At 35.8% G+C, this 12,708-nt stretch overlaps 1 protein-coding gene and 1 long non-coding RNA gene across 4 annotated transcripts; one reads left to right on the plus strand and one right to left on the minus strand.

Moving 5' to 3' along the window:
- The first annotated feature begins 3,282 nt into the window (after positions 1 to 3,282).
- Positions 3,283 to 5,263, plus strand: LOC107919792 (uncharacterized). Its single transcript, XR_001690454.2, has 2 exons — positions 3,283 to 4,014; positions 4,389 to 5,263. It is a non-coding gene; the product is annotated as an uncharacterized lncRNA (long non-coding RNA).
- Positions 5,264 to 6,153: 890 nt separating this feature from the next.
- LOC107919791 (ankyrin repeat protein SKIP35-like) lies at positions 6,154 to 11,782 on the minus strand. 3 transcript variants are annotated; one of them, XM_016849158.2, is made up of 4 exons: positions 11,513 to 11,782; positions 10,142 to 10,878; positions 8,695 to 9,127; positions 6,154 to 7,315 (listed from the first exon to the last, which is right to left on the minus strand). In XM_016849158.2, the coding sequence occupies exons 2-4, from the start codon at positions 10,762 to 10,764 to the stop codon at positions 6,509 to 6,511; spliced, it is 1,863 nt and encodes a 620-aa protein (XP_016704647.1). In that variant the 5' UTR covers positions 10,765 to 10,878; positions 11,513 to 11,782; the 3' UTR covers positions 6,154 to 6,508.
- Between the last annotated feature and the right edge of the window lie 926 nt (positions 11,783 to 12,708).

The raw sequence follows: 12,708 nt of genomic DNA on the forward strand, positions 1-12,708 counted from the left end.
CTTTGGCCACAGTACGTGTACCTCCAAAGTGTCCCCCACTCGGAGCTGTGTGGCAATGATATAAAATCTCATGTACTTCATCTTCTGCTACGCATCTCCTGATCATTTGATCTACACACTTTCTGAACAAGTATGGTCATCCCCACAAATAGTGCTTCACATCGTGAAGAAACTTTTTCTTTTGTTAATATGACTTGACTTATCAAGAGGCATCAAACCACAAGCTAAATAGTTAGCAAAATCAGCAAACCAATGGGTATTATGGATATGATTTACCTTAAGTATGTGTTCATCTGGGAGTGTCTCCTGAATGGGTATGAGTGGAGAAGTCCCTTCTTGCGGCTCCAATCTGGACAAGTGTTCTGCTACTTGGTTTTCTACTCCCTTTCAATCCTGAATTTCTAGGTTGAATTCTTGGAGTAGAAGTACCCATCGGATAAACCTCAATTTAGTGTCTTTCTTGGCAAGTAAGTACTTAATTGTCGAATGATCCGTATAAACCTTCACTTTGGTACCTATAAGATAAGATCGAAACTTGTCAAAAGTAAACACAATAGCAAGTAACTCTTTCTTTGTTACCATATAATTCAATTGAGCTCCCGTCAGGGTCTGACTTGCGTAGTAGATGGGATGAAAAAATGTGTTCCTTCGCTGGCCCATCACAACTCCTATCGCAAAGTCACTTACGTCACACATAAATTCAAATGGCAATTCCAAATCTGTTGTGACGATAATTGATGCCAAAACTAACCGACTTTTCAAATCATTGAAAGATCTTAAACACTCCTCATCAAATTTGAACATCATGTCCTTCTACAATAATTTGCATAAGGGTTTAGCAATTTTGGAGAAGTATTTGATAAATCTCCGATAGACACCGACGTGGCCCAAAAAGCTCCTAACACCTTTTACAGATGTTTGAGGTGGGAGTTTCTCAACAACATCTACCTTTGCTTTATCCACCTCGATTCTATGTCTCGTTATTAGATGTCTTAGAACAATACCTTCTCATATCATGAAATGACACTTTTTCCAATTAAGTATGAGGTTTGTTTGTTCTCATTGCCTTAGTACTTTGGGTAGATTGGCTAGGCAATCATCATAAGTATCTCTAAACATTGAAAAGTCATTCATAAAAACTTCCAAATACTTTTCAACCATGTAAGTAAAAATAGACATTATACATCTTTGAAATGTAGTAGGTACATTACATAAACCAAATGACATGCGTTTAAAGGAAAATGTACCATATGGACTTGTGAATGTTGTTTTGTGTTGATCCTGTGGCACATTGTAATCTGATTATGCCCCGAGTATCCATCAAGGAACAATAATAGTCTCGCCCCACGAGTCTATCCAGCATTTGATCAAAAAATGGTAAAGGAAAGTGGTCTTTCCTAGTCGCCTTGTTCAACTTATAGTAACCAATTCAAATTTATCATCTCATAACCGTTTTAGTTGGTATTAGCTCATTATTCTCATTCTCAACAACCTTGATACTTCCTTTCTTTGTCACACACTAGACCGGACTTACCCGTAAACTATCTGAGATAGGGTAAATTATACCTACATCTAACCACTTAATGATTTCCTTTTTTACCATGTCCTTCATGATGGGGTTCAGCCTCCATTGCCCATCAATCGTCCCCTTTTCGCCATTTTCTAGGATGATCTTGTGCATGCATACAGATGGACTAATGCCACAAATATCGACTATGGTCCATCCAATAGCCTTCTTAAATTGTTTCAATACTAGGATGAGTTTCTCTACTTGCTCTTCAGTCAACTCTACTAAAACAATCATAGGCAAAGTAGAAGCGTTACTTAAATAAACATATTTTAAATGTGAGGTAAGTACCTTTAGTTCTAATTTAGGTGGCTCATCAATTGATGCTTTTGGCTGGGCATAAGCTCTACTTTCTTATTCCAAAGATTCAAAGCGGGATTGCGGATATAATCATTTAATTAAATGATATTGATAATTTAAAATTTTTATTTTCAATTAAAAATTAATTTAAATTTTATTGACAATGGGGAGAAATCATGTATAAAAAAAATTGGAACTTGGTGAAAAAAGAAAAAGTAACTTTCGAATCACTTTAAAATAGTGTTTTTTTTTTATTTTCATCACTTTAAAAAAAGTATCAATTCAGTTAGTCTAATTATGATAATTGCTCGAATTAGCCATTATTGTTTCAATTTTCATTAATCTACTAACTGATTGATAACGTTGCATTTTTTTTTACTTTTGAATAAAATTTTGGGGTTCCTACAGATATATGCTTTTTAAGGGCTAAAATTAATTCAGTGATTCGAAAATTAGAACAATCCAAGAGTTGAAGATCGAGATTTTTGAAATGAGAATGGCTAATGATTTAAAATGGGTGATAAGGAATAAACAAGCTTTGTTGAAAAGTTATTCGAAGGTTTCTTTTTCTTTCGCAAAAAGGATAACCACATTACCTATGTTAGAGAAGAAGTCGTGTAAGGTGATTTTATGGTATGGCAACAACAGGGGTATAGCTAAAGGGGTTAGCAGGGGCCTTGATCTCCCCTAAAATGAATTTTTTTTCATTTAGATCCTTTAAAATTTTTAAAATTTTAAATTAGTAAAGATAACTTGCAGTTTGGCCCCCCCAAATGATAAAAATTTGATTTAACTATTTAAAAATTATAAAAATATAGGCTATTAAAATTGTAAAATTACAGCTTTACTATTGTAAAAATTATAATTTAATTTCGATCCCCCTCAAAAAATTTGGCTTCGCCCCTTGGCAACAAAGTGAGGAGCGGTAGAGATGATAGAGCAGGAGATAATGGTGATGAAGATTGGTGATTTTTAGCATGAGTGTTCATTGGAAATGAGAATTAATGCCTCTTATGTTGCAAATAAACAAAAAAATATTTTAAACTATTTATAAAGGGTCCCTAGCTTTAATAAAAAAATCAAAAATGTATCACAACAGCAATATGTTAGTGAATTAAAAGATTTTTTAACTACAGTAATCAATTCGATAAATTATCTTAATTAAAATGACTAAATTGACAAAATAAAATTTAGAGTACCTAGAATAGAAATGATGCTATTTTAAAGTGAACTGCAGTGAATATTATTTGAATCGGACTAGACCAGCCGAGGCACCCGTCTGAAAAGGGGTTTTGAACCAGTTGACCCTAGAATCGATATGAATCGAATAAAAAATTAGTTGAATCCGATCGTTGAACTAATTAAACCAAATTTTTGTTTTTATTTTTTGATTTTTTAAAATTCTTAATAAATTTTTACTCAAACCGATTAAAATGATCAAACTGATAATCTCACCAATTCAATCACCGGTCTAAAATCAGAAAAGATTGCCTGTGGTGCAGTTAAAAAAAATCTACGTAGGGCAGAGAAGAAGACAGTAGGGGAAAAAGTAAGCAATGAATTAGATGATGTAAATAGAAGGCCAGGGGTGAAGAACCTTGGAAGACAATCTAACCCTCATTTTCCAAAACCGGCAACTTGCAAATGCACGTTCTGTTTCTGCTGTCATCCCATTCATTCACTGAACCCATCCACCTCACGCTCTCTTTCTCTCTCTATAATGTATATAATTCCTTGGTACCATTGTTATTGAATTGAATTTTGTTCTTACCGATCGACCAACAACACATTACACATGAACAAAGAAAGAATATTAACTTAAACAGGACAAAGGAGATAGAAACAGAAAAAAAGTGAGGGAAAAGAGAAAAGATCACTTGTTCAACCCAAACCCAAAATCCCATTTATTCCAAATTAATATCTATAGATTCACGCATCCTTCCTTTTCTGCTACCCCCTAAATTCCTTGCTTCCCATCTCATTCTTCTTTAAAAGGGGTAAAAGATAAAAATGAAAACGAAAAGAAATTTATTGCAGATGGGGTTACCTTACATGCCATATTCCTGTTGCTGTGTTAGATATTGAGATCAGCGGAGGCCCTCTCCCTTTCTTTCTTCTCATTCTTACCGCCACTTTCATCTTAAAAGGTATCTATCTATCTTCTCCCTTCATTGGCTATTAATTATAGACTATCATCTTAAAAATGAAATTCGTTCTTTTTTTCTTATTTATTTTGTATTTCTCTCCAAGTAGCTAGATCTTGTTTTCGAAGTCTCTAGATCTCATTTCTTAGTTTTTTTTTTTTTCTTATTCTTTTACCCAATTACCAAACCTCAATCTCAAGAGTGGTTTGTAATTTACTTAACCTATATATCCTATTTATTGAAGTCTGGTGAAAATGATTCCTTTTCTATTCTAATATTTTAGTTTAGTGTGGTTCCATTACCTTAATGTTGTTCATTTCCGTAGCTTTTGAATGCCTTTGTCTTGGTCTTGAATTGATTTAAATGCCGGAATGAAGCTGCAGGTGCATCATTGGAAACGACGTTTCATATCCCATAATTTGAAGTCCGATTGATACGTAATTTTGCATTTGTAGATGCTTCAAATCTGAAGAAAGTGAGCCAATTGTTGAGCCTGGCTGTCAGTCCAAGAGTAATTGCGTCTCACCTGAAACTTGAGCATCCTTTACTTGCCTGATCTGGACTGCATTGCAGAATCTTAGTGGTGCTTGAATCGCATCGTGCGATAAAGCATCCTTTCTATTGGTTTAAAGAAACTGGGTTTTGGGTGATGCAATTGGGGAGCATATTCTTTGGGATGAAAGGGCTATGCAATCACTAACTACATATTCATCTTCAATCCTTTCTCTGCTGCTGTTTGCCTAAACATGGTCACATTTCCGATTCTACATTGACTTCGCATTTCAAAGAGAGTATCCAGTCTATAGGGGCTGGCTAAAGAAGGGGTTTGATCTGGGGTGTCAAATAAAGAGGAATTGTTGAAGGTGTGCAGATTCATACTCAAATATGAGAGTTGGTAAGTCGGCTGTAGAGAGAAAGAAAGGGGAATATGAAGGATTACAAGGAGGTGGTAGAAAATCATTACAGGCGAAATACTTCAGCTTGGAATCTCTGCTTCTGCTAATATGTCTAACAGCATCCTTGCTCATCCTTCCCTTAATACTTCCACCGTTACCTCCCCCACCTTTCATGCTGCTACTGCTTCCCATTGCCATTTTAACCGTGCTAATGTTTTTGGCTTTCATGCCTTCTAACATTAGGGATATTACTTTGTAAATTGGGGTCTAGAACTGTAACCCCCCTGGGATACAATTTTATTTTTATTTTTATTTCCCAATAGATATTTGAAAATGAAAGAATTTGTTATTTGTTACGTGTCCCTTGCCAAGCTACAATGCCTCATTCTTACGAATTGCACTACTTAACTGCTGCATCTTGGTAGGAATTAATATAATTAATAATGAGATATGAAAGAGATAAATCATTGTTGAACTTTCTTTTGGAGAAACCAAAACTCTAAAATCTTTGCAGAATATCAGAAGATTTGAGGAGAAGATTTGAAGATTGAAGCCCCAATGAATTTGGAGAAATTTTGTAGGAACTCTAATAATGTTTTGAAGAATTGTCATCCACTCTCCAATCTCATTCAACCAAAAAAAAAAACCTTTCTCTTCTTGATAAAATCTTTAGAAGGTGCACAAAGCGGAGTTATCCGTTTTGGAAAGTTTTAGAAAAGGCTTTCTCCAATTTGCTTCCATGAATACAAAGGATATCAAACATGTTCTATATCTCAATAGGATATCAAACCATTTCTTTAAAATCTCAATGGTTCATGAAGCAGATTGCATCCATCCTAGATAATTTTGGATCAAATTTTGTTGAAAAAATAATCACAAGGTTTCTTTTCATTCAACACCCAAGTACAATTTTATTGTGAAATTCATTGTATGTTTCCAATTTTTCATGTCTTATTTAACCAAAATTTTGCATCTACAATGTATGGCTAGCTTGAGAAATACTCCAAGCAAAGGTCTAAATATAGGGTTGCCGCCATGTTTGCTTGGGAAGTGCTCGCAGCTTGAATTTACTTGGCTATTGAATGATAAACGAGTGGTCGCTGCTTTTCAACATCACGTTAATATTCTTCATACCTCAGATGCTCAACCTTTAACACTTTTCCAACGCCTCGATTACTTTTTATTTCTACCATGTTAATTCTTTAACTGATAGAGCCCTAATCGTGAGCTGACGCAAGCCTACTTGTACCGGTGAAAAGAGGTTTTTATTTCTGGTTCACAAAAACTCTTGTGCAGGTGGAGATATCAGTACATTACAGTACTTTAGGATTACATATATAACGATAATAATACAATCCCATCATAGTATATCAACCCTTTTTGCGAAAATAGTTGCTCTCTGTCTTGCATTATAGATGAACAACATATCTATACCTACCATATTATGATATACGTGCCATAGAAGAAGCGCTGCAAATCACACGATGGAAGGAAATTTGACAAACTTAGAAGCTTTGTGACGTACCAACTGCTAAAATGATATTATTACGTATGGCACATGGGATAATATAGGGTCAAGGGCATGCGAAAATCCAAGAGGTCTAACCAACACTGGGGGCACGAACCAAAAATGGAGGAAGGTGATGTTCCAAAGTAGCTAGAAGCTCTCTGCCTTGACTTACCTCTTCTAATGACCCACCTCCAAGCATTCGAACAGCTTCAACAAGCTGCCCCCTCAGCCTTTGCGATAACAGACGACCCCCCACCTCAACACATTCCCTGTACAGTGGTATGTATGCAATTCCAACCCTCAAAGGAGCTGGCAGATCCCTTAAGCAAATTGGAGATTCCCCCCTCTTCAAAATCCTCATCAGCTTCATGTAATGTTCTTGCCCTTGCTTTAATCCATCCAAGAAAGCTGCCTCTGACCAGTGTTCTTGAACAAATGCTCTCAGCTCAGGAGCAACAGCCTCATCATCAGACTTTGCAATGCTGTCTGCAACAGCATAAGTAGCAGCAGCATCACCTAAGAAGTCAGAGTGGAGGAGAAACGCAACACCATCAAGAGATCCCCCACTTCGTTCACCCGCAGCCTTAAGAATTTCGATGCTGAGGGCCGTTAGGACATGCTTAGGAACATGGGGGAGGAGATATGCAGCCACACCAACTTGGCTGCTGGAAGTAGCGGCAGTGAGGGCCAGACAGAGCTCCATGTCTCGACAACCTCTTTTAACAAACCACTGGACAACCTGCATGCATCCTCTTTCAGCTGCTCTCATTAAAGGGCCCAAAAACGCCATAGCATTACCCTCTTCCACTAGACACTCCATTGTCCCAATCTTGCAGTAATGCGAGGCAAAACCCAAGGCAAGATCAACATCAACATCCAAGCTATTCCGTTGGGCAATCTAGACCAGAAAAATGCCAAATAACCAAACAAGAATTATTAAGGAAATGTCAGTAAACAATAAAATAATGATAATAATAATCTTTTCTTTTAAAAAAAATAAGAAAAGACGCCCTACTCTTATAGCAAAAGTGAAAGCACACCTCAATTTCCATTGTTACAAGAAAAAATATAAATCTGATTAGGGTGTGATTCTAGCTTTGGTTCCTCAATTTGAGTTTTTCCGTGGAATCTGTTAGGCTCACTTACGTCTAAACAAGAAAAAGCCATTACATTTTCCCACAGGGCTTTCCATTCACTTGCATATTTTCCCAATCTAAATGCTTGGATTCCCTCACCACATTTGTGAGTGAGAGAGTATCAATCTTATGCAGTCTAGGAATAAAAAGGAATGTTATGACATAACTAGTTCAGACCATGTTTACTCTTGGAAACGTCTGATTATGTAAGGAATAACTACCACTTGACTACCCCTCATATCTCCAAATAGAAATTAGTTTACATGCAAGAACACCAAATAATTCTACGACTACAAGTAACCATAACTAAAATGTGCAGAGTGAGATTTTGTTCAAAAATAACTAAGAAACCCGTTCCATCCAACGACAAGATAGAGTGTAAGAATCAATCACCAAGTAGAATGAGATTAAGTTCACTTTAAAGCCTAAATTGGAAATTTTCTAACATAATGATTTTCTGTGTTCAGCATATACACAGTAGCACTATTTTCTTTCACCCTACTTGTTTAAACAAATCTTGAATAATGTTTCATGGCCACACAATCTCTCATGGACACCTTGAATAATGTCAAGGCATCTTCAACAAAGAATTAAGAAATTGCAAACAAGTAACTTGAAAATGTTGAGATTGTGCATCTCTCTCCCAAGAAGATTAACATATGGATGCATGCCACTGGCAGAACTTAAAAGCAGGCACAGAATCACAAATACACATGCACATATAGAGACATGCATGCATTTATCATTTTGATTTTGAGCTCTTGTTGTAGTTCCTCAAAAACATGTTTGATATTTCATTCCATATTCCACTTAAGACCCCATAACAACAAGAAAATTGCTCATTGAAATAATAACAAGAAAACATGTAGGCTGACCAAAAAACAATTTTAGGAAGTGCAACCTGCCTGATTGACTTAATTACCCTTAATCCTATTGCAATATTAAACGAATCTTAACCAATTAATTTTTTATATAGCCACAAAGTTATGCACGCTTCCTTTGACAAATTAATTTGAAGAATTAGTTTCAACTCATTCCTTTGCCAAAGAGTAAAACCTTGGTTCTTGAAAAATGCTACATAAACATACACAGCCAATAAATGAGAAAATGTCAAATCCCATTCCAAAGAAATAATGCACACCTGCAATAAAATGCGAACAAGTTCTGTACTGCCAAATCGAGAGGCTTCAAGGAAACACTGGTTGACATTGTCTGCACCCCCCTCCACCAACATATCCAACAAACCTTGGATCACCGTAGCTGAGATCCCAGAAGCCCAGCCAGCATCAAATGAGCTAGAGAAGAGTGTAAGAGGAAAGCAAGCTGCATCAAATGCTTCTGTAAAATCCTTTCCCGTAAGTTGGTTGCCAGCAAGATCTAGGAAAGTCTTAAACGCAGTTAACTGGAGTTGTATTTCAATAGCTGAGCAATGATTCACTCTATCGTTGCTCCCCTGACAGCGAGAATGGGAACCTATACATTTCAAAGCCCATTCGGTGAACTTTTGCACCTTGGCACCAGCTTCTGCCTTCAAGACCTCATCCCCATGGCATTCTTGTAGGCGCTCGTGCAACCTAATGAGAACCAATACAAAAAATTGGCACATACGGAATGAATAACCAATTAGGCAAGGTCTTCTACAAAAAGTTAGGAAAAAGCAATGGTAAACTCCATTTTTTTCCTGAAGCAGATTTTATAGAAGACACTCACAAAGAGTATCATATGGCATGAGGAAAACATTCAAGCAGTAACTTTTAAAAAGTTCATTTCAGATTATTTTTTCCAAAATAGTGAAATCAATGACATAAAACAGGCTGCATACATTATATGCATCTTTCATTAGACCTATCTTAAGTAGGCCCACTCTCCAATATACTACAAGCCACACACATAAACACTCCAAGTCCAATAACTAATTCAAAGCCACTTTTTTTGGTTGAATTCAAACCTTACTTCATGGGAAAAAAGGTGTGAAGGTTCATTCAATCAGATTTACAGAAAAACAGAAAACAACTTCTACTTCAGTTCTCAGAAACTATCTAAGCCAGAAGCAGGGAGAAATGCACAATAGTTAGCATTCTCTTATATGATGAACATAAGTGCAGTGAGTCTAATGCAACAATAAATGTACAGTTACCTGATTGTTATGCGTGATCATACATAAAACTGACAAAGAGTAACATGCATATCAAACAGCATGCATGAAGCCATTGACAGACTTAATGTCTTACCAGTGAATATTCCAATATTTAAAATATAACACAAAATCATAACAGACATATCCAACAGATGTAAAGCCTTACAAAAACAATTTTATCTAATACATAAACATATAAATGATTACCAAGTAAAATTGAAGTTAGAAGTTGCAGATGGTTATATGTGATCCCTATTAGTGGAGTTTAGGATAACAATTTCTCGTTGCTAGAAACTAGAATCAAGATCTATATTTACCTATATAGAAATGCATGGTAACCTAAAATCAACAGGTTTTCCCCTCGTGACAACTGACAACATCAATGCTTTTGAAGATAATTTCAAAGAAGCTTTATTATCTATCTACTAGTCAAAAGAAACAGCTTGTTTACCTCTGGGCCATCACAGTTACAGTGTCAGCAAGACTCATCGTGCGACTCTGGCAAGCAGAGACACAAGAAGCAAGAAATGAAGTCCGGAGAGCGGCTCTAGTAAAGTCATAAGCACCATTGGCAATGATCTTCTTAATCAAATCAGTAATCCCATAAAGCTCCTGTTGGGTGCTCAAAAACCAGATAGCATCCAAGGTGACACACAACGCATCATTTAGAGTCTGTGGATCTGCCGACAAGATTAGACTCTCAGCAAGTTCCCAATCATGGGAACTCACGGCCCCTTGAAATAATTGGCCCAACTCAATCCTGCATTGTCGGCTGAGCTTCTTGTCGTGCCCAGATTTATCCTTCTGGCAGAACTCGGAGCCTTTCGCAGCTACTGTAGATTTGATTTTCTTCAGACTACAACTACAACTACCAGAAGTTGATGACTCTTTAATTACAAGGGGTGCCTCAGTCGAGAAAACCATATTGCTTGCCTCACCTTTTTCCAATCGAAAGCCTTGAATTTCACTGTTTGGTTGTCCAATTTCAGTTTCCTCAGTATCCATTCCAGTAAACCAAGGCTCCTCTAAGTGCATGTTTTCACTCCCCACAACAAATTCGCTCCCTTTTTCCATTAGTTACACTATTCGTTGAGCAAATTTTCAGCAACCAAAACCAAGTCACAAATGAAGTGAACACTTAAGTCTCAACCATCAAGAGGAAAGGATCCATCCTCAAAAGGCACCAAACTGTCAGAAAAAGTCGAAGAGAAAATGTGTCCTCAAAAACCTAGATGCATGTCTCTTGCAGCAAAATAAACCGAAATTTTGTATGCTTAACAATAATTTTCTAGTGCCAGTCACCTAATCCGAAGGCAAAAGCAAAGCCCAAATACCAGGAATATTCAATGATCAGACATCAATTCCCAGAAAAATAAAACAAAGGAAACGCATAAGACATAAAAGGGAGAGAATGGCCAAAGCAAAGCAAGAGAAACTCTTCTCAGAACGATCTAAAGGATTCAATAACAAAAGAAAGGAACTGAAAAATCATTAAAGGAGCAATATATACAGGGATGAGCAAATCTAGCGGAGATGGCCATTAAAAGCATGAAAGGGGTTCCATCCGTAGAAAACCCTAAAAGCCCTTGTTCGTCTCAAATTATTCCACTTCAATATGAGAGATCCAAGGGAAAAGGCCAAACGCAGAACAAAAAAAAAAACCCAATTTGATAAATATAATCCAATAATTCTTATCAGAGAAAGAGGAAGAATCACGGTGAAAAAAAATCAGATTGAAGCATTAAAGCATACAAAAGGATGAGTTTGGTCAGTAAAAAGTAGTAAAAGAAAAAAAAAACGATGAAAAATTAAGATAGGGAACCTGAGTAAGAGAATGGAGATTGAATGAGAGGAGGAGGAGAGAGAGACAAAAACCCTCTCCGCCGCTGTTGTATGGTATGGAGTTATTAGATACCAAAATGGAGAAATTAAGATAGGGGAAGATGAGTAATTAGAATGGAGATGGAATGAGAGAAGGAGAGACAGACAAAACCCCCCACCGCCGCTGTTATATGGTTTTCAGATTCTTAGATACCAATATCAAATTGCTGCCTCTGCTTTTCTTCCCATTTTCCCCTTTTCTTTTCAGCTACTACCACGTATGTATTAATATGAAGGCTATAAAGTCCACAAACTCCAAGCTTTTTAATAAAATTCCAATTTTCTCCTTCATTTACTCATGTACTTTTATACCTTTAGTAATTGCAATATTATGTGATATTTGGCGATATAAATTATAATTTTATAAATATAATTTAAATTTTAAAATATGGTAATTATTATAAAAATCATTAAAAAAATTATTTGAACAAATAATAAAAATTAAAATCAAATCACTATATAATAATTTTGTGTAATTTAATTATTTATTTAGTAAGAAAAAAATGTATAAGAATTTATCTCTCGTGAATAAAATTTTTAAATTATTTAAAGGAGATTAGTAAAAGAACATATAATTATATTTAAAAAAATAATATATATCTTAAAATTAAAATATTATTTTTATCATATAAAAATAACTTGTTAAACTTAAATAAACGACAATCATGTTTGGAAAATCATACGGTAATTGAATTTGAGTGTAATTGTTTGTAATTATCTATGTAATTATTTTAATTCTCACCCTCTCCCTTAGGCTTGTTTGGACACTACAAAATAAGTGGATGAAAGTGTAACTATTAGGACAGTAATTTTACTCTCTTATATTATAAAGAATTGTAATTCTCTACACGTGTTTGGTTGACAGAGTGTAATTACATCGTAATTCTTTATGTCATGTTTGGTAGTACAAATTGTAATTACACAATCACATTCTGTTCTGGATTGTAATCTCTAATAAAAAATATAGCTCCGTGGGCAAAAGCTCCTGCCATGATGAATCCTGCGATGTATTGGTGATGGGTATATAACACAGCTTGAGTAGTAAAGTCTTGTGCTATGAACGCATAAGCAGGTAAAGAGTACATTTGTTGAGCTACCAAGGACGTAATAACCCCTAAAGAAGTTAGAGCAAGGCCT

The sequence above is a fragment of the Gossypium hirsutum genome, chromosome D13, assembly GCF_007990345.1.
Source record: "Gossypium hirsutum isolate 1008001.06 chromosome D13, Gossypium_hirsutum_v2.1, whole genome shotgun sequence".
NCBI classification, from domain to species: Eukaryota; Viridiplantae; Streptophyta; class Magnoliopsida; order Malvales; family Malvaceae; genus Gossypium; species Gossypium hirsutum.

Excerpts from the sequence above, each read along its gene's own strand:
- LOC107919791 (XM_016849158.2), bottom strand. The coding sequence starts at position 10,764 with ATGGAAAAAGGGAGCGAATTTGTTGTGGGGAGTGAAAACATGCACTTA. Across the intron at positions 9,128-10,141 it reads GTAACTGTGATGGCCCAGAG|GTTGCACGAGCGCCTACAAG; the intron begins GTAAACAAGCTG and ends GGTTCTCATTAG. Across the intron at positions 7,316-8,694 it reads TTGTTCGCATTTTATTGCAG|ATTGCCCAACGGAATAGCTT; the intron begins GTGTGCATTATT and ends TTTCTGGTCTAG.